Below are 24,673 nucleotides of genomic sequence, written 5' to 3'. Positions count from 1 at the left end.
ACATAATGTGATGATTAATGTTATGATGCGTCTTACTGTTGTTGTAAAGTTTGTGACTAATATGGTAGCAGCAGGATTGGTCCAAGAAGCTTCGATCTGTGTTGTATTTCTCTCCTGAATTAGTCTGTATCTAATCTAATGGTCCCCAGGCGTCTGAGGAGTGGCTTGGGGAGGCAGAGCAGCCTCTGACAGGGTTCTCCTGGAGGGGTGGATCTGAGAGGGAGACCACCGGCATTCAGATCTGGAGCGAAGTGTTCCTGGTGGACAAGCCAGATGGACGCAAGGTATCAGATCCTCACCTTTGACCTGTATTCACTACTAGTGAATTTGACCTGTAGTGCACTACTTTAGACCCTATTCCATATATAGTGCACTACTTTAGACCCTATTCCCTATATAGTGCACTACTTTAGACCCTATTCCCTATATAGTGCACTACTTTAGACCCTATTCCCTATATAGTGCACTACTTTAGACCCTATTCCCTATATAGTGCACTACTTTAGACCCTATTCCCTATATAGTGCCCTATTCCCTATATAGTGCACTACTTTAGACCCTATTCCCTATATAGTGCACTACTTTAGACCCTATTCCCTATATAGTGCACTACTTTAGACCCTATTCCCTATATAGTGCACTACTTTAGACCCTATTCCCTACATAGTGCACTACTTTAGACCCTATTCCCTATATAGTGCACTACGTTAGACCCTATTCCCTATATAGTGCACTACGTTAGACCCTATTCCCTATATAGTGCACTACGTTAGACCCTATTCCCTACATAGTGCACTACTTTAGACCCTATTCCCTACATAGTGCACTACTTTAGACCCTATTCCCTTCATACTGCACTACTTTAGACCGTAATCCCTACATAGTGCACTACTTTTGACTCAGAGCCCCATGGGTAGATTCTGTATAACGACTACAGTTAGAGACCCAATCTGTGATATTTACAGATGTTTGTTGGTCCATTTTAAATCAGGGATGAGCCCACTCAGCAGAACTCAGCAGAACTCAGTCGGGGTCTCAACTTACTGTTGTGAGTTATAATAGCAGAAAACACCAGGTGTAATTTCTAAATGTGTTTGTGCATCAGCAGGTTTTCACTTCTCATGTCAGTCACTTAATTAGCTCGTATCAACATGTTTTTGATTGGTAAATTAATCTAGCGGCCAGCTATCTAAATTATGTAGTAATTATGCAAATATTTCTCTCCACCCCATGGCAAAATGTGTAGAATGGCAGGAAATGAACTTGTTAATCTTCAGTTTTGTCGGGCCTCCCGGGTGGCGCAGTGGTTAAGAGTCCCTGCCATCAGAGTCCCTGGGTTCGCACCCAGGCTCTGTCGTAACCGGCCGCGACCGGGAGGTCCGTGGGGCGACGCACAATTGGCATAGCGTCGTCCGGGTTAGGGAGGGTTTGGCCGGTAGGGATGTCCTTGTCTCATCGCGCACCAGCGACTCCTGTGGCGGGCCGGGCGCAGTGCACGCTAACCAGGTCGCCAGGTGCACGGTGTTTCCTCCGACACATTGGTGCGGCTGGCTTCCTGGGTTGGATGCGCGCTGTGTTAAGAAACAGTGCGGCTTGGTTGGGTTGTGTATCGGAGGACGCATGACTTTCAACCTTCGTCTCTCCCGAGCCCGTACGGGAGTTGTAGCGATGAGACAAGATAGTAGCTACTAAAACAATTGGATACCATGAAATTGGGGAGAAAAAGGGGTCAAATTCAACAAAAAAAAAAATCTTCAGTTTTGTCTCTCCAGTTAAACTGTAATATCATTAACACTGAGGAAGAGTTCTGTTCTCCTGTCTCGTCCTTCAGGTGGCTGTTCTACTGATGGACACCCAGGGAACGTTCGACAGCCAGTCAACGTTGAGGGATTCAGCCACTGTGTTTGCACTAAGCACTATGATCAGCTCCATGCAGGTACAAAACAGTGGCTTTGGGCCCTAACGACCCCACTGTCTTAACAGATATAGTGGCTTTGGCCCCTAACGACCCCACTGTCTTAACAGATACAGTGGCTTTGGCCCCTAACGACCCCACTGTCTTAACAGATACAGTGGCCCTAACGACCCCACTGTCTTAACAGATATAGTGGCCCTAACGACCCCACTGTCTTAACAGATACAGTGGCCCTAACGACCCCACTGTCTTAACAGATACAGTGGCTTTGGCCCCTAACGACCCCACTGTCTTAACAGATACAGTGGCCCTAACGACCCCACTGTCTTAACAGATATAGTGGCTTTGGCCCCTAACGACCCCACTGTCTTAACAGATACAGTGGCCCTAACGACCCCACTGTCTTAACAGATACAGTGGCCCTAACGACCCCACTGTCTTAACAGATACAGTGGCCCTAACGACCCCACTGTCTTAACAGATACAGTGGCTTTGGCCCCTAACGACCCCACTGTCTTAACAGATACAGTGGCCCTAACGACCCCACTGTCTTAACAGATACAGTGGCCCTAACGACCCCACTGTCTTAACAGATACAGTGGCTTTGGGCCCTAACGACCCCACTGTCTTAACAGATATAGTGGCTTTGGCCCCTAACGACCCCACTGTCTTAACAGATACAGTGGCCCTAACGACCCCACTGTCTTAACAGATATAGTGGCCCTAACGACCCCACTGTCTTAACAGATACAGTGGCTTTGGCCCCTAACGACCCCACTGTCTTAACAGATACAGTGGCTTTGGCCCCTAACGACCCCACTGTCTTAACAGATACAGTGGCCCTAACGACCCCACTGTCTTAACAGATACAGTGGCCCTAACGACCCCACTGTCTTAACAGATACAGTGGCTTTGGCCCCTAACGACCCCACTGTCTTAACAGATACAGTGGCTTTGGCCCCTAACGACCCCACTGTCTTAACAGATACAGTGGCTTTGGCCCCTAACGACCCCACTGTCTTAACAGATACAGTGGCTTTGGCCCCTGTCTAACGTGGCCCTTGTCCCACTGTCTTAACAGATACAGTGGCCCTAACGACCCCACTGTCTTAACAGATATAGTGGCCCTAACGACCCCACTGTCTTAACAGATACAGTGGCCCTAACGACCCCACTGTCTTAACAGATACAGTGGCTTTGGCCCCTAACGACCCCACTGTCTTAACAGATACAGTGGCCCTAACGACCCCACTGTCTTAACAGATATAGTGGCTTTGGCCCCTAACGACCCCACTGTCTTAACAGATACAGTGGCCCTAACGACCCCACTGTCTTAACAGATACAGTGGCCCTAACGACCCCACTGTCTTAACAGATACAGTGGCCCTAACGACCCCACTGTCTTAACAGATACAGTGGCCCTAACGACCCCACTGTCTTAACAGATACAGTGGCTTTGGGCCCTAACGACCCCACTGTCTTAACAGATATAGTGGCTTTGGCCCCTAACGACCCCACTGTCTTAACAGATACAGTGGCTTTGGCCCCTAACGACCCCACTGTCTTAACAGATACAGTGGCTTTGGCCCCTAACGACCCCACTGTCTGAACAGATACAGTGGCTTTGGCCCCTAACGACCCCACTGTCTTAACAGATACAGTGGCTTTGGCCCCTAACGACCCCACTGTCTTAACAGATACAGTGGCCCTAACGACCCCACTGTCTTAACAGATACAGTGGCCCTAACGACCCCACTGTCTTAACAGATATAGTGGCCCTAACGACCCCACTGTCTTAACAGATACAGTGGCTTTGGCCCCTAACGACCCCACTGTCTTAACAGATACAGTGGCTTTGGCCCCACTGTCTTAACAGATATAGTGGCCCTAACGACTGTCTTAACAGATACAGTGGCTTTGGCCCCTAACGACCCCACTGTCTTAACAGATACAGTGGCTTTGGCCCCTAACGACCCCACTGTCTTAACAGATACAGTGGCTTTGGCCCCTAACGACCCCACTGTCTTAACAGATACACTGGCCCTAACGACTCCACTGTCTTAACAGATACAGTGGCTTTGGCCCCTAACGACCCCACTGTCTTAACAGATACACTGGCCCTAACGACCCCACTGTCTTAACAGATACAGTGGCTTTGGGCCCTAACGACCCCACTGTCTTAACAGATACAGTGGCTTTGGCCCCTAACGACCCCACTGTCTTAACAGATACAGTGGCCCTAACGACCCCACTGTCTTAACAGATATAGTGGCCCTAACGACCCCACTGTCTTAACAGATACAGTGGCTTTGGCCCCTAACGACCCCACTGTCTTAACAGATACAGTGGCCCTAACGACCCCACTGTCTTAACAGATATAGTGGCTTTGGCCCCTAACGACCCCACTGTCTTAACAGATACAGTGGCCCTAACGACCCCACTGTCTTAACAGATACAGTGGCCCTAACGACCCCACTGTCTTAACAGATACAGTGGCCCTAACGACCCCACTGTCTTAACAGATACAGTGGCCCTAACGACCCCACTGTCTTAACAGATACAGTGGCCCTAACGACCCCACTGTCTTAACAGATACAGTGGCTTTGGCCCCTAACAACCCCACTGTCTTAACAGATACAGTGGCTTTGGCCCCTAACGACCCCACTGTCTTAACAGATGTAGTGGCTTTGGCCCCTAACGACCCCACTGTCTTAACAGATACAGTGGCCCTAACGACCCCACTGTCTTAACAGATACAGTGGCTTTGGCCCCTAACAACCCCACTGTCTTAACAGATACAGTGGCTTTGGCCCCTAACGACCCCACTGTCTTTGAACATGAATAATGACATTGTTTAGAGACCTCGACAACGGTAGATCTTCTGTGCCAAAAACACGTTGGAGTAGGTAAAGTTGAATCTCGTTTCGCAGGTGTACAACATCTCCCAGAATGTCCAGGAGGATGATCTTCAACACTTGCAGGTACAGTAGAGATTACATCACCTACAATATCACTGAGGTCTTTCCCCCGTGGAGACATTCAGATAGATGACGACTCTAGCTGTTTTTCTTAACACTTTTAAAACTCCTGATTGTGATCAATGTTGTTGTTGTTGTTGTTGTCTTCTCCTCTGTCTTTGTGTTGTTTTGTAGCTCTTCACTGAGTATGGCAGACTCGCTATGGAGGAAACGTTCCTTAAACCATTCCAGGTAGGACGTTCTCTCCTTCCTGTTATTCAGTTTTAGAGGCTTGTGCATCCAGACTGACCACTGTTATTCCGTTTTAGAGGCTTGTGCATCCAGACTGACCACTGTTATTCCGTTTTAGAGGCTTGTGCATCCAGACTGACCACTGTTATTCAGTTTTAGAGGCTTGTACATCCAGACTGACCACTGTTATTCCGTTTTAGAGGCTTGTGCATCCAGACTGACCACTGTTATTCCGTTTTAGAGGCTTGTGCATCCAGACTGACCACTGTTATTCCGTTTTAGAGGCTTGTGCATCCAGACTGACCACTGTTATTCAGTTGTAGAGGCTTGTGCATCCAGACTGACCACTGCGCTGCATCCAGACTGACCACTGTTATTCAGTTGTACAGAATGTGCATCCAGACTGACCACTGTTAGCAGGGTGGTTTACCGAGGCTGATTCAGTTTACCAGAAGGCTGGTTTAACAAGACTGGTTTAACAAGATGATTCAGTTTACCAGAAGGCTGGTTTAACAAGGCTGGTTTAACAAGATGATTCAGTTTACCAGAAGACTGGTTTAACAAGGCTGGTTTAACAAGATGATTCCGTTTACCAGAAGGCTGGTTTAACAAGATGATTCAGTTTACCTCAGGCTGGTTTAACAAGATGATTCCGTTTACCAGAAGGCTGGTTTAACAAGATGATTCAGTTTACCAGAAGGCTGGTTTAACAAGATGATTCAGTTTACCAGAAGGCTGGTTTAACAAGATGATTCAGTTTACCAGAAGGCTGGTTTAACAAGATGATTCAGTTTACCAGAAGGCTGGTTTAACAAGATGATTCAGTTTACCAGAAGACTGGTTTAACAAGATGATTCCGTTTACCAGAAGACTGGTTTACCAAGATGATTGAGTTTACCAGAAGACTGGTTTACCAAGATGATTGAGTTTACCAGAAGGCTGGTTTAACAAGGCTGGTTTAACAAGATGATTCAGTTTACCAGAAGGCCGGTTTACCTCAGGCTGGTATAACAAGGCTGATTCACCAGAGCAGGAATGATTTAGGTCCTATTTACTTTGGTAGCTTCTTGCTGTCAGAGACGTTCCTTGCTAATACTTTGCCACTGCACCGTAACTTAGTGAAGCCATGTCTGTATTGTTCCAGTCCATGATATTCCTGGTCCGGGACTGGAGTTTTCCCTACGAGTTCGGCTACGGGCAGGAAGGAGGCATGAAGTTCCTGGAGAAAAGACTCAAGGTCAGAGGTCACCGATGAACAATGATTATAGTGGTTCACATAAAGATAACAACAACAAGAGTTATATTAACACAGTGTCGTTACCAGAAACTAAAAGGCTGCTATTTATGCGACATGATCATGTCAGTTATAATAATGATACTGATAATACAGTAATGATAATAATGATAATGTCAATGATGGTGATAATACCGATTATGGTAATGATGATAATACCGATAATGATAATAATGATACTGATAATAATGATAATGGTAATGATGAAAATACCGATAATGATAATGGTAATGATGATAATACCGATAATGATAATGGTAATGATGAAAATACCGATAATGATAATGGTAATGATGACAATACCGATAATGATAATAATGATACCGATAATAATGATAATGATGATAATACAGATAATGATAATAATGTCAATGATGAAAATACCAATAATGATAATGGTAATGATGATAATACCGATAATGATAATAATGCTACTGATAATAATGATGATAATAATGATGATAATACCGATAATGATAATAATGCTACTGATAATAATGATGATAATACCGATAATGATAATAATGCTACTGATAATAATGATGATAATACCAATAATGATAATGGTAATGATGATAATACCGATAATGATAATACCGATAATGATAATAATGCTACTGATAATAATGATGATAATAATGATAATGATAATAATGCTACTGATAATGATGATGATAATAATGATGATAATACCGATAATGATAATAATGATGATAATACCGATAATGATGATAATGCTACTGATAATAATGCTACTGATAATGATGATGATAATAATGATTATGATGATGATCATAATACAAATAAAGATGATTATTATAATAATAATGATAATAAAATTAATAATGATTATAATAACAATGATAATGATTATAATGATAATGATAATGATTATAATAACAATGATAATGATTATAATGATTATAATAACAATGATAATGATTATAATGATAATGATAATGATTATAATAACAATGATAATGATTATAATGATAATGATAATGATTATAATGATAATGGCCATATGAGAAGACACTTTAATCCAAACAAACATACAGATCCCTCTAATCCTCTGCAGGAATTGAACCCATGACCTTGGATGTGGTAGCAGTACCCTGTTACCAACTGAGCTTGTGTTTGTGTCTGTGGTTGACTGTTTGTGTCTGTGGTTCTGTGGTTGTGTGTCTGTGGTTGACTGTTTGTCTATGGTTATGTGGTTGTGTGTCTGTGGTTCTGTGGTTATGTGTCTGTGGTTGACTGTTTGTGTCTGTGGTTATGTGGTTGTGTGTCTGTGGTTCTGTGGTTGTGTGTCTGTGGTTGACTGTTTGTCTGGGGTTATGTGGTTGTGTGTCTGTGGTTGACTGTTTGTCTGTGGTTGTATGTCTGTGGTTGACTGTTTGTGTCTGTGGTTCTGTGGTTATGTGTCTGTGGTTGACTGTTTGTGTCTGTGGTTCTGTGGTTCTGTGGTTATGTGTCTGTGGTTGACTGTTTGTCTGTGGTTATGTGTCTGTGGTTGACTGTTTGTGTCTGGTTGTGTGTCTGTGGTTGACTGTTTGTCTGTGGTTATGTGGTTGTGTGTCTGTGGTTGACTGTTTGTGTCTGTGGTTCTGTGGTTGTGTGTCTGTGGTTGACTGTTCATCTGGGGTTCTGTGGTTGTGTGTCTGTGGTTGACTGTTTGTGTCTGTGGTTCTGTGGTTATGTGTCTGTGGTTGACTGTTTGTCTGTGGTTGTGTGTCTGTGGTTGACTGTTTGTGTCTGTGGTTCTGTGGTTGTGTGTCTGTGGTTGACTGTTCATCTGGGGTTCTGTGGTTGACTGTTTGTGTCTGTGGTTCTGTGTTGTAGATCTCAGAGAACCAACATGAGGAGCTGCAGAACGTCCGTAAACACATCCACTCCTGCTTCACCAACATCTCCTGCTTCCTGATGCCCCACCCCGGACTCAAAGTGGCCACCAACCCCAACTTTGACGGCAGACTCAAAGGTACAATACATGTTTTGTCATCTTGGTGGTTTTAAAACAAACACAACACACTTTGTGATGATAAAACAACAGACTAATCCCATTGATGCATTTAAACACAACAGACTAATCCCATTGATACATTTAAACACAACAGACTAATCCCATTGATGCATTTAAACACAACAGACTAATCCCATTGATACATTTAAACACAACTGTAATGCCCGGGGTGTAGTGGAGGAAGGAGTCAGACGCAGGAGACAGAGAGTTCAGAGCGCTACTTCTTTATACACCGACCAGGTGAAAACAGACGCCACTCAAAACAAATGCCCCAAAACACAGGGGATTAAAAACAGCCCCAAAACACAGGGGATTAAAAACAGCCCCAAAACACAGGGGAACTAAACAGCCCCAAAACACAGGGGAACTAAACAGCCCCAAAACACAGGGGAACTAAACAGCCCCAAAACACAGGGGATTAAAAACAGTCCCAAAACTCAGGGGATTAAAAACAGTCCCAAAACACAGGGGGATTAAAAACAGTCCCAAAACACAGGGGAACTAAACAGTCCCAAAACACAGGGGATTAAAAACAGTCCCAAAACACAGGGGGATTAAAAACAGTCCCAAAACACAGGGGGATTAAAAACAGCCCCAAAACACAGGGGAACTAAACAGTCCCAAAACACAGGGGAACTAAACAGTCCCAAAACACAGGGGATTAAAAACAGTCCCAAAACACAGGGGGATTAAAAACAGTCCCAAAACACAGGGGGATTAAAAACAGTCCCAAAACACAGGGGGATAAAAAACAGTCCCAAAACACAGGGGGATTAAAAACAGTCCCAAAACACAGGGAATTAAAAACAGTCCCAAAACACAGGGGAACTAAACAGTCCCAAAACACAGGGGAACTAAACAGTCCCAAAACACAGGGGAACTAAACAGTCCCAAAACACAGGGGAACTAAACAGTCCCAAAACACAGGGGAACTAAACAGTCCCAAAACACAGGGAATTAAAAACAGTCCCAAAACACAGGGAATTAAAAACAGTCCCAAAACACAGGGGATTAAAAACAGTCCCAAAACACAGGGGATTAAAAACAGTCCCAAAACACAGGGAATTAAAAACAGTCCCAAAACACAGGGGATTAAAAACAGTCCCAAAACACGGGGGATTAAAAACAGTCCCAAAACACAGGGGGATTAAAAACAGTCCCAAAACACAGGGGGATTAAAAACAGTCCCAAAACACAGGGGATTAAAAACAGTCCCAAAACACAGGGGATTAAAAACAGTCCCAAAACACAGGGGATTAAAAACAGTCCCAAAACACAGGGGATTAAAAACAGTCCCAAAAAACAGCTCACGTACACGAACAACCGTGACATACATGCGTGTACAAAGAGTACAGATAAAACGATCCCGCACACCCAGCAGGCGGGCCGGCTGGCTAATAAAGCCCAACTAATAAACCTAATTAACAACAGGTGTAACTAATAACCAGACAAGGAGGGGGAGGAAAAGATCAGTGGCAGCTAGTAGGCCGGTGACGACGACCGCGGAGCGCCACCCGAACGGGAAGGGGCGCCACCCGAACGGGAAGGGGCGCCACCCGAACGGGAAGGGGCGCCACCCGAACGGGGAGGGGAGCCACCTTCGGTAGGAGTCGTGACGACAACAGACTAATCCCATTGATGAATTTAAACACAACAGACTAATCCCATTGATGAATTTAATGCACACAGCACACTATAGTTTGAGGCGGCAGGTAGCCTAGTGCTTAAAGCGTTGTGCCAGTAACCGAAAGGTTGTTTGATCGAATCCCTGAGCTGACAAGGTAAAAATCTGTCGTTCTGCCCCTGAACAAGGCAGTTAACCCACTGTTCCCCAGCTAGGCCGTCATTGTAAATAAGAATTTGTTCTTCGCTAACTTGCCTAGTTAAACAAAGGTAAATAATAATTAAAGTTAGATGTTCCTTTGATGCGATTTAATTTTACAGGAACATGACTGAAATTGTCACATGACAGGAAGTGTGTTTTTGTTTAGTCCTCCTACTTGGTTAATGCAAAGGGTCGCTGGTTCAAGCCCAGCTCGAGGCAGGCAACATGGTTACATACCTACCCTTTTCCTAATCTCACTTCTCCCTAACCCGTGTGCAGAGATCGACCGTGAGTTCATCAACAACCTGCAGATCCTGGTCCCGTGGCTGCTGAGTCCCAAGAACCTGGATGTCAAGGAGATCAACGGCAGCAACATCACCTGCAGAGGCCTGCTGGAGTACTTCAAGGTCCTGGGGGGTCTTCGATTTTTAGCCTGGTCCCAGATCTGTTTGTAAGTCCTCTGGTCATTGACAGAAGTTAACAAGACAGCACAAACAGATCTGGGACCAGGCTACTCGAATTTGGTACGGTTAAACAATGTGCATCAACTGATATTCACAATGGAGTGAATGCTTCAACCAACCAGTGAAAATAATGATATTGAAATTGTTGTGAAGTAATGTAGGTGTTTGTTGTTGATGATTCCCCCCTCCACCACCACCACCCAGGCATACATCAAAATCTACCAGGGGGAGGAGCTGCCACACCCGAAATCCATGCTGCAGGTACCAATGTCTTGTGTTGTATCTTTCTTCCATCATTATAGTGCGTTATTACCTGATGAATATAACCATGTGGTGTTCCTCAGGCCACAGCAGAGGCCAACAACCTGGCAGCAGTGGCCGCAGCCAGGGACCTGTACAACAAGAAGATGGAGCAGGTGACAAGGCAGGGCTGTTACGGACTTATCCGGGCTTATCTCCGATTATAATCCTGCTGTTGTCCTGAGACCTGCTGTTGTCCTGAGACCTGCTGTTGTCCTGAGACCTACTGTTGTCCACCCCTCCCCCCGACCAATAGTTATTCTCCTGAAGAGTGAATTCTCAACCCCCCCCCTCCTCCTCTTTCTCCTCCTTAACTTCTCTCCCATCCATTCCTCCTCCTCTCTCCCATCCATTCCTCCTCCTCTCTCCCATCCATTCCTCCTCCTCTCTCCCCTCCATTCCTCCTCCTCTCTCCCCTCCATTCCTCCTCCTCTCTCCCCTCCATTCCTCCTCCTCTCTCCCCTCCATTCCTCCTCCTCTCTCCCCTCCATTCCTCATCCTCCTCCTCTCCATTCCTCATCCTCCTCCCCTCCATTCCTCATCCTCCTCCTCTCTCCCCTCCATTCCTCATCCTCCTCCTCTCTCCCCTCCATTCCTCATCCTCCTCCTCTCTCCCCTCCATTCCTCCTCCTCTCTCCCCTCCATTCCTCCTCCTCTCTCCCCTCCATTCCTCCCTCCCTCCCTCCCTCTCCAGGTGTGTGGTGGGGACCGGCCCTTCCTGGCACCAGCAGAGCTCCAGGCCAGACACAGTGACATCAGAGAGGAAGCCCTCCAGGTGTTTCGGGGGGTGAAGAAGATGGGAGGGGAGGAGTTCAGCCGACGCTACCTGCTACAGCTGGAGGGAGAGGTATGTCACAGGAAGCACAGGTGGGATCTGAACCCCCTGTCTCTCGCTCGGGAAACCAACATCTTTCTTATAACCTTTAACCCAATAGGAAATTCCCTCTTTGGTGGTCTGTCACAGGTGGAATCTGAATCCCTGTCTTCCGTTCGGGTTGTTGGGATAGCTCTCTACCTACTTTCCTCGCCTTTGACCATTTGTTCTTTAACAAAACTGTTCAAGCTCGTTCAACTTCCTGGCAGAGCGTTGATGGACAGCAATCTTCAAGTCACGCAATATCTAAGTAATTTATTCCTTAGCCACTCCATTGTAGCTTTGACCGTGTGCTTCGTTGTCATGCTGAAAGGTGAACTTCCGTCCCAGTTTCAACTTTCTCGCAGAGAGGGCAGCAGCTTTTCCTCAAGGACTCTTCTGTACATTGCTACATTCATTTCCTGTTCTATCCTGATCAGAAACTTCTCCATAACATGGTGTTGCCACCGCCATGCTTCACAGTAGGGATGGTGCTCATTGAGTGATGTGCCATGTTGGATTTGCGCCAAACGTGACGCTTTGCATTTAGGCCAAAAGGTTCAGTTCTTGTTTCTTCAGACCACTAAACTTTTTGCCATATAGCTAAAGTGTTTTAAAAAAAAATATATATATATATATTTTTTTAGTTTCATCCTTCAAACAGGATTCAAGGTGGGCTTTCTTGAGTAATGGCTTCCTTCTGGCCACGCTACTATACATGGCAGACATTGTTGTCACGTGCACACTGTGACCTGTCGTGGAAATAAAAGCCTGGCCTCCACACAACTCAACTCAACTCAACTCAACTTTGTCCTGGAATTATTTTGAACGCTCCTTGGTGCTCATGGTTGAAGTGTTTGCTTTGCAATTCACTACCCAGCAGAGGGAACCTTCTTCTTCTTTGGTATTATGGCGGTCAGCAAGCAAACAAGATGTTATAACCCTGTTTCCCATTAGAACTTCCCCACTAATAGAAGGGAACCTACAGGAACTGCTGAATATATCCTGAAATCATCATGTAAATCACTCAAATGTAATACAGATGGATGGTAATTCACTTGGTGTGTGAAGGTGATTGGTGAAGGTGATTGGTGAAGGTGATTGGTAAAAGTGATTGGTTACACCCAAGCTAATGTAGGACTGCTATTACAATATTACAAGGGGGTGGACACTTATCCAACCAAGGTATTTATGTTTGTTTTTTATTGATATAAATACATCTGAATATGTTTTTCACTTGGAAGTTGTCGGGCAGGATGTGTAGATCAATGACAAAAATAATATATTGTAATGCATTTTAATTTCGGGCTGTAAACCAACAAAAGGGGGAATATTTTGAAAATGGGTGTAGACTTTGGATAGGCACTGGAAACATTCAGGGGCAGTTCCCTGGAAACATTCTGGGGGCAGTTCCCTGGAAACATTCAGGGGCAGTTCCCAGGGGCAGTTCCCAGGAAACATTCAGGGGCAGTTCCCAGGAAACATTCAGGGGGCAGTTCCCTGGAAACATTCAGGGGGCAGTTCCCTGGAAACATTCTGGGGGCAGTTCCCTGGAAACATTCTGGGGGCAGTTCCCTGGAAACATTCTGGGGGCAGTTCCCTGGAAACATTCTAGGGGCAGTTCCCTGGAAACATTCTAGGGGCAGTTCCCTGGAAACATTCTAGGGGCAGTTCCCTGGAAACATTCTAGGGGCAGTTCCCTGGAAACATTCTGGGGGCAGTTCCCTGGAAACATTCAGGGGCAGTTCCCAGGGGCAGTTCCCAGGAAACATTCAGGGGCAGTTCCCAGGAAACATTCAGGGGCAGTTCCCAGGAAACATTCAGGGGCAGTTCCCAGGGGCAGTTCCCAGGAAACATTCAGGAGCAGTTCCCAGGAAACATTCAGGGGCAGTTCCCAGGAAACATTCAGGGGCAGTTCCCAGGGGCAGTTCCCAGGAAACATTCAGGAGCAGTTCCCAGGAAACATTCAGGGGCAGTTCCCAGGAAACATTCAGGGGCAGTTCCCAGGAAACATTCTGGGGGCAGTTCCCAGGAAACATTCTGGGGGCAGTTCCCTGGAAACATTCTGGGGGCAGTTCCCTGGAAACATTCTGGGGGCAGTTCCCTGGAAACATTCTGGGGGCAGTTCCCTGGAAACATTCTGGGGGCAGTTCCCTGGAAACATTCTGGGGGCAGTTCCCTGGAAACATTCTGGGGGCAGTTCCCTGGAAACATTCAGGGGCAGTTCCCTGGAAACATTCGGGGGCAGTTCGCTGGAAACATTCAGGGGCAGTTCCCAGGAAACATTCAGGGGCAGTTCCCAGGGGCAGTTCCCAGGAAACATTCTAGGGGCAGTTCCCTGGAAACATTCAGGGGCAGTTCCCAGGGGCAGTTCCCAGGAAACATTCAGGGGCAGTTCCCTGGAAACATTCGGGGGCAGTTCCCTGGAAACATTCGGGGGCAGTTCGCTGGAAACATTCAGGGGCCTTATCTTGGACTATAAAGCATTTTTCAATGGAGATTCTCTAGAGTTATCTTTTTCGTCTAGGTTTAGGGCTCGATTCAATCTGTAGCGCTGAAGAGCCGTGCTAACAGTGCGATTTGAAATTTTTTAAAGGCGGAGTCTGCGTACAAAAACCTGTAACAGTCATCAATATGCAGATGACACTGTTTTGTATGCTATTGGCCCTACGGCTGACCAGGCTGGGCTTCTGGATCGACAATAAATTGATGTTTTAAGTTCGTTAAGAAGCCAAGAGTTACGGTAGGCTTATTCTATAGAAATAGATCCTTCCCTAAACAGCAGGAAGCAGATTGTAAGTCAACCTTCCTTGCCAGTTCTTTACGATGGAGACATAATTAATAGGAATGCAGCAGCCACTAGTCTTAAACTGTTGAATGCCATCAACCATAACGCCCTTCTTTTTTTTTATCACAAGTGACAGTTTTAATACACCTCACTGCTTCCTGTATGGGACCGTTTGTCTGGTTCTCATTAATGTCCTGTCGATCACTTCATTACTCCTTCTTTGTTTACAAAGCTCTACAGCACAAGCTTCCGACTTCACCCCACTACGTTGTTGAAGTATAAATTACACGAGTTACCAGACACGTTCACAGGGTCGGTTTGAACTCTCGAGGTTCCTCAGGTCTCCACTGAATTGTGTAGATATACCGTCAATGGGAGTTATCTGTTCATTGAACGATTTAGAATATTCTTTTAGTTTTGAAGTGGGCCCACTTCTGGAACAATCGGCAGATCTCATTAAAACGGGATGTTCTGGTGCCGCACAGGTAGTTTAGAGTGTTTGAGGACCTAGTAGTTGAGAAATGTAACTTTGTGTGTGTGTGTGTAGTTTTAAATGTGTAGATATTGTATGTCTATGTGTATTGTGTTTCACAGGGCTCACCTGGAAATGAGACCCTCTGTCTCAATGTTGACTTCCTGTTGAAATAAAAGGTCTAATATGTAAATAAAATAAAGACTACCAGGGCCAATCGGAAATGACCTTTTTTAAATTAGAATTCTGCTGTAGCGCGGATCTTCAGAACAGATTGAATGGACCCTGTCGCGAGAATTTTCAATCCCGATGATGATGACTCAACAATCACTATAAGCTTTGACCAATTCCCAGAGGTTGTATGGCCCGGGTTAATAGAATAATTTAGACAACATCCCAGTCTGCAATATATCAATACTTTATTCAGAGAGTACTCTGACTTCAAAATGAGAACACAATCCTTTTTATCACACACATCAGTAGAAACTCCACCTTTCTTTAGGTGGGCTGTATTTTCTTCACAATACTAACACACGGTTTCTCATTATCTTCTGCAAGCCTAGCCATTCCTAACAGTTACTCCCCTTGCTAGATCACAAGTCGACAGTTCAGTTGGCCTTGAATGTCTCAACTATACCCTGATCATATTGCGAAATAGTAACACAATGGCCTATTCACACACATTATTAAATTATGACTCTAACACATTTCATACAATTATATGATTTCAGGGTGGAATACTTTAGTCATTACTTTAAACATATACATTATTTTATCAGACCCCTCCCCCCTTATTTCTAGAGTAACACAGTGGTAAAATCCCCCTATAACCAACTCTGTTCCAGGTGGATGAGGTGTTCAACCAGTACATCAAGCACAACGACTCCAAGAACATCTTCCATGCCGCCCGCACCCCGGCCACTCTGTTCGTGGTGATCTTCATCATGTACGTGGCGGCGGGGATCACGGGCTTCGTGGGGGTTGACATCATCGCCAGCGTGTGTAATATGATTCTGGGCCTGACGTTGATCACCCTGTGTACCTGGGCCTACATACGCTACTCTGGGGAGTACCGAGAGCTGGGTCAGGTCATCGACCAGGTGGCTGGAGCACTCTGGGACCAGGTAAGTCCCCACACCTGGGCTATGCCCAAATTCTAAATGTGTATTTTATTCTATATTTTAGTGTATAGCCAAGGGTACGGTGTCCATTTTTAGGATATCCTCAGTCTCATACCTCACCACATCCATTGTGTTCTCTCACTCCTTCTTGAAGGAATTGACTCAAAGGAGGAAAAGGAATGACTCAAGGAAGGTTTGAGGCTGAGGATGTCCTAAAATGGACATGGTACATGCGGTCTATGACAATGTGCGTTATCATATCGATGTGTGTACCATAAAGTGATTCAAAGTTTATGGACTCCTAAACCAGGAGGATCCTCACAGTTTTATCTAGAGATGTTGTGTATAAGTAAGTGATAGAGCATCTGAACCACTAGGTGGCGACATACAACACATTTTACTGTGTTGAACAATCTGGAAATAATTGCAACGTGTTGTCTTTTTAAGAGTTAGAGCTGAAGACAACATTTCAAACATGTAAATATTTTATATAATACATTTAATTTGTCTAAGACCTGTGTTTTTGTTTTTCTATGTTTTGCAACAGGGAAGCACAAATGAGGTGAGTTGTGTTCTCAATCAGTCAGCGTTAGGCCATAGAGATGAAAAGAGAACTCCAGATGGATAGAACTAGTTTATCCATAATGGCACAGATACAAAGATAAGTTCTCTTTCTTCTCCAACTCTATGGTATAGGCTCACTGAATGTATCAATCCATCTCTATGGTATAGGCCTACTGGATGTATCAGTCCATCTCTATGGTGTAGGCCTACTGGATGTATCAGTCCATCTCTATGGTGTAGGCCTACTGGATGTATCAGTCCATCTCTATTGTATAGGCCTACTGGATGTATCAGTCCATCTCTATCGTATAGGCCTACTGGATGTATCAATCCATCTCTATGGTATAGGCCTACTGGATGTATCAATCCATCTCTATGGTATAGGCCTACTGGATGTATCAGTCCATCTCTATGGTGTAGGCCTACTGGATGTATCAGTCCATCTCTATGGTATAGGCCTACTGGATGTATCAGTCCATCTCTATGGTATAGGCCTACTGGATGTATCAGTCCATCTCTATGGTGTAGGCCTACTGGATGTATCAATCCATCTCTATGGTATAGGCCTACTGGATGTATCAATCCATCTCTATGGTATAGGCCTACTGGATGTATCAGTCCATCTCTATGGTGTAGGCCTACTGGATGTATCAGTCCATTTCTATGGTATAGGCCTACTGGGTGTATCAGTCCATCTCTATGGTATAGGCCTACTGGATGTATCAATCCATCTCTATGGTATAGGCTCACTGAATGTATCAATCCATCTCTATGGTATAGGCTCACTGAATGTATCAATCCAACTCTATGGTATAGGCTCACTGAATGTATCAGTCCATCTCTATGGTGTAGGCCTACTGGATGTATCAGTCCATCTCTATGGTATAGGCCTACTGGATGTATCAGTCCATCTCTATGGTATAGGCCTACTGGATGTATCAATCCATCTATATGGTACAGGCCTACTGGATGTATCAGTCCATTTCTATGGTATAGGCCTACTGGATGTATCAGTCCATTTCTATGGTATAGGCCTACTGGATGTATCAGTCCATCTCTATGGTGTAGGCCTACTGGATGTATCAGTCCATCTCTATGGTGTAGGCCTACTGGATGTATCAATCCATCTCTATGGTATAGGCCTACTGGATGTATCAATCCATCTCTATGGTATAGGCCTACTGGATGTATCAGTCCATCTCTATGGTGTAGGCCTACTGGATGTATCAGTCCATTTCTATGGTATAGGCCTACTGGGTGTATCAGTCCATCTCTATGGTATAGGCCTACTGGATGTATCAGTCCATCTCTATGGTATAGGCCTACTGGATGTATCAGTCCATCTCTATGGTATAGGCCTACTGGATGTATCAGTCCATCTCTATGGTATAGGCCTACTGGATGTATCAGTCCATCTCTATGGTGTAGGCCTACTGGATGTATCAATAACTCTATCCATCTTGAGCATTCCAATATTGGTTAGTCTGAAATGCACCCTCTTCCTCTCCTGTTGTTCACAGGTTCTGTAGAAGTACTGTTTCTGTATCTAGACACATTTTGGACCAACGATCTTGAGCATTCAGACAATGATTTATTTAAATGCACCCTCTTCCTCTCCTGTTGTTCACAGGTTCGGTAGAAGGCTAAATGTTTCTGTATCTAGACACATTTTGGACCAACGATCTTGAGCGTTCAGACAATGATTTATTTAAATGCCCCCTCTTCTTGGCCAGTTACGATCCCTCTTCTCATTTCTCCAGGCGCTGTATAAGCTGTATAACGCTGCAGCCAATCACGGGCACCTGTACCACCATGCGTTCTCTGGTCCCCAGGCCCCCGAAGAGGGGGCGGAGGCCCCCGAGAAACCCACCAGGATGAGGAACTGACTTGGGTGACCTGATTGGCTAGAGCACAGCAGGGACTGCTGGGTACCTCTTAAGTAGCATGATGGACAGAGAGGAGGGAAGAGGGGGAGACGTGGGAAGCATCCTCATCCGCAGGGCACTCTTTTACTATGGTATTGGCTGGAACAGTCCAGCGACGCGTTCACTATTTTAAATCCAAATGTGGACCATTGTAATGTCCCAGAGGCAGTGGCACAATCTCCCTTTGAACTGGGGTTGCTGCTCTATCAACAATGGGGATTTTCACTTATCATTGTCCTTCATTTGGAGAACATAGGGTGCAGTAGAGTCATTTTATAGTTTACGGCAGATTTAATTGTCTTGCGTCAGATTGCGTGCCGAACGGCCGTCTGCAACTTGGTAGTTTGGCAACGCGTTCCCCTTTTAGAAGAAAAACGAAGCCATCTGTCGTCTGAAGACAATGCTGCTGATTTTCACGAATAGGAGTTTACCTGATTATGCCGTTTTGAGGAGAGAGGTTTAATCGAAGTTGACCTCTGACCTTGTAACTGACTGGTGGTCCATGTATGTTGATGTTTGATCGAGTTTAGTGTTTTCATCCAAGAAACGTCCCAAATGTGGTGGCAGGGTAGCCTAGTGGTTAGAGCGTTGGACTAGTAACTGGAAGGTTGCAAGTTCAAACCCCCGAGCTGACAAAGTACAAATATGTCGTTCTGCCCCTGAACAAGGCAGTTAACCCACTGTTCCTAGGCCGTCATTGAAAATAAGAATTTGTTCTTAACTGACTTGCCTAGTTAAATAAAGGTATAAAATAAAAAATTAAATAATAATAAAAGGAATAGGGTCCCTTTTGGTTAAGCATCTTTGCTTAAAATATACACATTTTCTTCCGCATGGTAAATCATTAGTGTCTACTGTTTTTAGGCTCTCCAGTCTCATCTTGAGTCTGGTATATTTGTCACATGTTTAGGGCTTGTACTTATCCTGGCACTTTAAAAGGAAAACTCCACCCAAAGACTAATCTTTTGGTATCTGTTTCATTAGTCCACTGTTGACATAGTCCTAAAAAAATGTTTTGCTTATCAGCGATCACGTTTTTAAAAGATGTATAACTTTCAAAATACAGGGATTTCTGTATTTCATCATACGTGGGGGGATGTTTGTTAGTTATTGAATCTGTGGGTACTGTGTGCCAATATAGTGCATCTACAGTTTCGTGCAGCATTGTCTTCCTTCGTATGTGGCTGCCACTAGTTTACATGGACGTCAGAGCGTCATACTGTGCACACAGAATTAAATATATGTTATTGTATCTCAAAATGGTCACAAATTTAGACTGGAGGAAAGGAATTCACTGGCGGGGGACACGATAGTTGTAATTTAAGTAGTGGAAATACTCCCGGAGTTAGTTACGGGATAGTTCAGTAGACATGAACCAGTGTAATTTGTGATGTGTTCAAAGAGCCTTCAACTAATGGCACAGGGCTGGGTAGAGGTAGAGAATAATTCTAAACAGTTCAAAGTTCACACTATCTATTATATGTATCTATCACTTCATATTGGTCTGCTTCCTGCTCAGTTTTGGTAAATAAATACATTTCAAAAAACAGAAATGGTATGATCCTTTGAATTGTTGTGACCTTTTTTTGTGGGTGGAGGGATGGCTGGGGAAAACAGATGTTTGTCCATTGTACAGAGGAGCGAGAGAGAGACAGAATGAGAGAGACAGAATGAGAGAGAGAGAATGAGAGAGAGACAGACAGAATGAGAGAGGGACAGAATGAGAGAGGGACAGAATGAGAGAGGGACAGAATGAGAGAGAGAGAGAGACAGAATGAGAGACAGAATGAGAGAGAGAGAGACAGAATGAGAGAGAGAGAGACAGAATGAGAGAGAGAGAGACAGAATGAGAGAGACAGACAGAATGAGAGAGAGACAGAATGAGAGAGAGACAGAATGAGAGAGAGAGAGAGACAGAATGAGAGAGAGACAGAATGAGAGAGAGAGAGAGACAGAATGAGAGAGAGAGAGACAGAATGAGAGAGAGAGAGACAGAATGAGAGAGAGAGAGAGAGAGACAGAATGAGAGAGAGAGAGAGAGAGACAGAATGAGAGAGAGAGATAATGAGAGAGAGAATGAGAGAGAGACCATTGTTGTTGGTACACATTGAATGTTCTAGCAAAGCACTGGAACACACAGAATTCGTTCTAGAATGAGTTTACTGGTCATTCATCTAGGAAGCCTGGTTATGAAATATCTTCATGGTTTGTACAAGTCTTGCCGACTCCTGTAGTCCTCGTCACGCCGCTGTGACCATAGTAGTTGGCAAGACGACACAAACAGATCTGGGACCAGGCTATGTTTGGGAAAGACGTCCATACATCTCCCCTCTATACTTCTTTAGGCGGTCTGTCTGTCTGGACTACTGCATGGTAAAGATAAAAGGAGGCTGCCCTAGAGGGGGTAAACACACAACACAGGTTGTTGATAACAGTTGATTTTCTATTCATTAGAGATTCTCCAGTACTTTAGTATACTTTATAGCCCAGTAGTTCTGAAAAGTAGAGCCCACGAGCCAAAAGTACTGTCACCCTAACCCTTTATAGCCCAGTAGTTCTGAAGAGTAGAGCCCACGAGCCAAAAGTACAGTGTCATGTACAGTATGTGCACCACGTCATTGCCCTCTCTTTCTCGCTAAGTCCACTGAGCTGTTGGGCCCGCCCTGCAACCTCATTGGTCACTCAAATACTAGGTGCTCATTGGCTAGAACTCTTAATTGCTATGGGGCTGGCCCTTCGTGGTGTGGGGAAATGTAGGAAAAATGTCACCGCACAGCTTTAAGAAAAATTGCTTTCAAACTAAGGATTTTTGTGGCTAATTGAGGTTAAAGTTATTCTGCAAGTATAAATTATACATTGACTTATCCAGCGGGAAGTTTGAAAAAAAAAACATCTTATTCGCCAAAGTACCGGAGCATGTCTTTTAAGAAAGCTAAACCTGTTTTGTTTTAGTCCATTAGATCATGCTCATTTAAAGCTCATATTTCTTTAAAAAAATAATAATAATAAAAATTCAAAATGTTTTGGCAATTTAGCGGGCTAACTCTGTGATCCTGTTGGGTAGTACACCTTTCTGATGAGCTAAACCTCTGTCTCCCAAAACGGCTTGGGCCTGTTAACCAGTGGTTGTGTTATTGGTCGGAAAACGCTTTTCAGGTTTGAAAACTATATGTCAGTGGACTGTTACATTTGTAGATTGTATTGCGTAGAATTTTACGAGAAAACAATATGTACAGTACTAGTCAAACGTTTGGACACCTACTTACTCAAGGGTTTTTATTTTTACTATTTTCTACATTGTAGAATAATAGTGAAGACAAACTATGGAATCACGTAGTAACCCAAAAAAGTGTTAAACAAATTAAAGTATATTTTTAGATTCTTCAAAGTAGCCACCCTTTGATAACTTTGCACACTCTTGGCATTCTCTCAACCAGCTTCACCTGGAATGCTTTTCCAACAGTCTTGAAGGAGTTCCCACATATGCTGAGCCCTTCTTGGCTGCTTTTCCTTCACTCTGGTCCTACTCATCCCAAACCATCTCAATTGGATTGAGGTCGGGTGATTGTGGAGGCTAGGTCATCTGATGCAACACTCCATCACTCTCCCTTCTTGGTCAAATACCCCTTACACAGCCTGGAGGTGTCCTGTTGAAAAACAAATGATAGTCCCACTAAGCGCAAAGCACCATCACACCTCCTCCTCCTCCATGCTTCATGGTGGGAACAACACATGCAGAGATCATCCGTTCGCATACTCAGACGAAAAGGACAGATTTCCACCAGTCTAATGTCCATTGCTCATGTTTCATGGCCCAAGAAAGTCCATTTGTTCTTTAGTAGTGATTCATTTGCAGCAATTTGACCACGAAGGCCTGATTCACTCGATGTTGAGATGTGTCTGTTACTTGAACTCTATGAAGCATTTACTTGGGTTGCAATCTCAGGTGCAGTTAACTCTAATGAACTTATCCTCTGCAGCAGAGGTAACTCTGGGTCTTCCTTTCCTGTGGCGGTCCTCATGAGAGCCGGTTTTTGCGACTGCACTTGAAGAAACATTCAAAAGTTCTTAATTTTCCACATTGACTGACCTTCATGTCTTAAAGTAATGATGGACTGTTGTTTCCCTATGCTTATTTGAGCTGTTCTTTTACCAAATAGGGCTATCTTCTGTATACCCCCCCTACCTTGTCACAACACAACTGATTGGCTCAACCGCAGTAAGGAAGGAAATTCGACAAATTAACTTTCAACAAGGCACACCTGTTAATTGAAATGCATTCCAGGTGACTACCTCATGAAGCTGGTTGAGAGAATGCCAAGAATGCAAAGCTGTCAAGGCAAAGAGTGGCTACTTTGAAGAATCTCAAATATAAACATTTGTTTAATGCTTTTTTTGGGGGCTACTACATGATTCCATGTGTTATTTAATAGTTTTGACGTCTTCACTATTCTTCTACAATGTAGAAAATAGTAAAAAAAATAAAGAAAAACCCTTGAATGAGGTGTCCACTGGTACTGTATATTAATACATTTTAAGGATCATGGATCAAAGCCATTGAACATTTTTTGGGGGCCATTTTGTTCTTCTATGTTAATTTACATGTCAGGTTGTTGTCATGGTTATAAGAGGTTTGTATTGTAACAAGAGTTCAGAGTCCCGAATGGGACCCCCTTCCCCCTATATAGTGCACTACTTCTCTGGTCAGAAATAGTGCACCACATAGGGATGAGGAAGCCATTTGGAATCACACAGACAAATACATAGCAGCACGGTGATTTGTTCGTCGTCTTCCACACTACAGTATAATGTAACCTTCACTACAAGGCTTCAGCGTCATCGATCTTTAACATACAGTGATTTAATATTGGAGAACATCACATCCATCTGTGTCGTCGTTCATTAGGAACCAAACGGAAAGAAAACAGGGACTGGGAGGCTACCAGTAGACTGCACTCCAATACTAAACGCCCACTAGTCCCCCCCCCCCCCCAGTGTCAACTTGTTTAAAAAAACGATGTGGGTCAGATTTTGTACATTTCTGCCAGAGTGGTGTTACAAATATGAAACAAGAATTTAAAAAATAAATAAACTCAATAGGTTTAAATAATTTATTGATAGTTGCTTTTTTCAAAAAGACAATAGTTACAATTACAGATTAAAGAAATTGACTGTACATAAGAGGATTGTGTATTACTTGAGTGCATAGTTTGGGGTTTTGAATGAAAAACAGGCATCGGTTGGAGGAAAAAGACAGACTAACTGTTTAGTCTCCCCGCCCCCACCCCCCCCCCTCTTCCTTTTCCACAGGCTTGAGAAAAATTGTTTTCGCAGCAAACTATTGCTTTTGTCCTGCATCTGCACTCCATGGAGGTTAAGCATCATCTGTATGGTGACATCATTCTGAACAGATGGGTCGTAACTAGCTGTATGGTGTTATTAAGAACAGGTGGGTCGTAACTAGCTGTATGGTGACATCATTCTGAACAGGTGGGTCGTAACTAGCTGTATGGTGACATCATTAAGAACAGGTGGGTCGTAACTAGCTGTATGGTGACATCATTCTGAACAGGTGGGTCGTAACTAGCTGTATGGTGTTATTAAGAACAGATGGGTCGTAACTAGCTGTATGGTGTTATTAAGAACAGATGGGTCGTAACTAGCTGTATGGTGTTATTAAGAACAGGTGGGTCGTAACTAGCTGTATGGTGTTATTAAGAACAGGTGGGTCGTAACTAGCTGTATGGTGTTATTAAGAACAGATGGGTCGTAACTAGCTGTATGGTGTTATTAAGAACAGATGGGTCGTAACTAGCTGTATGGTGACAATAAGAACAGATGGGTCGTAACTAGCTGTATGGTGTTATTAAGAACAGGTGGGTCGTAACTAGCTGTATGGTGTTATTAAGAACAGATGGGT

The 24,673-nt window shown here is 44.2% G+C and overlaps 1 protein-coding gene across 1 annotated transcript in view; it reads left to right on the top strand.

Moving 5' to 3' along the window:
- Positions 1-20,323, top strand: part of LOC115125638 (atlastin-1-like) — a 24,899-nt gene extending 4,576 nt beyond the window's left edge. Inside the window, exons 3-15 of the mRNA XM_065025909.1 lie at positions 150-284; positions 1,832-1,936; positions 4,846-4,896; positions 5,068-5,124; positions 6,269-6,361; positions 8,261-8,399; positions 10,546-10,673; positions 10,935-10,991; positions 11,075-11,146; positions 11,725-11,877; positions 15,989-16,267; positions 16,812-16,826; positions 18,589-20,323. Of these exons, the coding sequence (XP_064881981.1) occupies positions 150-284; positions 1,832-1,936; positions 4,846-4,896; positions 5,068-5,124; positions 6,269-6,361; positions 8,261-8,399; positions 10,546-10,673; positions 10,935-10,991; positions 11,075-11,146; positions 11,725-11,877; positions 15,989-16,267; positions 16,812-16,826; positions 18,589-18,714 (1,410 nt within the window). The 3' untranslated portion in view covers positions 18,715-20,323. The remainder of the gene's footprint in view (positions 1-149; positions 285-1,831; positions 1,937-4,845; positions 4,897-5,067; positions 5,125-6,268; positions 6,362-8,260; positions 8,400-10,545; positions 10,674-10,934; positions 10,992-11,074; positions 11,147-11,724; positions 11,878-15,988; positions 16,268-16,811; positions 16,827-18,588) is intronic.
- The last annotated feature ends 4,350 nt before the right edge of the window (positions 20,324-24,673 follow it).

The sequence above is a fragment of the Oncorhynchus nerka genome, linkage group LG12, assembly GCF_034236695.1.
Source record: "Oncorhynchus nerka isolate Pitt River linkage group LG12, Oner_Uvic_2.0, whole genome shotgun sequence".
NCBI classification, from domain to species: domain Eukaryota; kingdom Metazoa; phylum Chordata; class Actinopteri; order Salmoniformes; family Salmonidae; genus Oncorhynchus; species Oncorhynchus nerka.
Note: the sequence above shows the minus strand (reverse complement) of the source record. Positions and strands in the feature narration are given on the sequence as shown.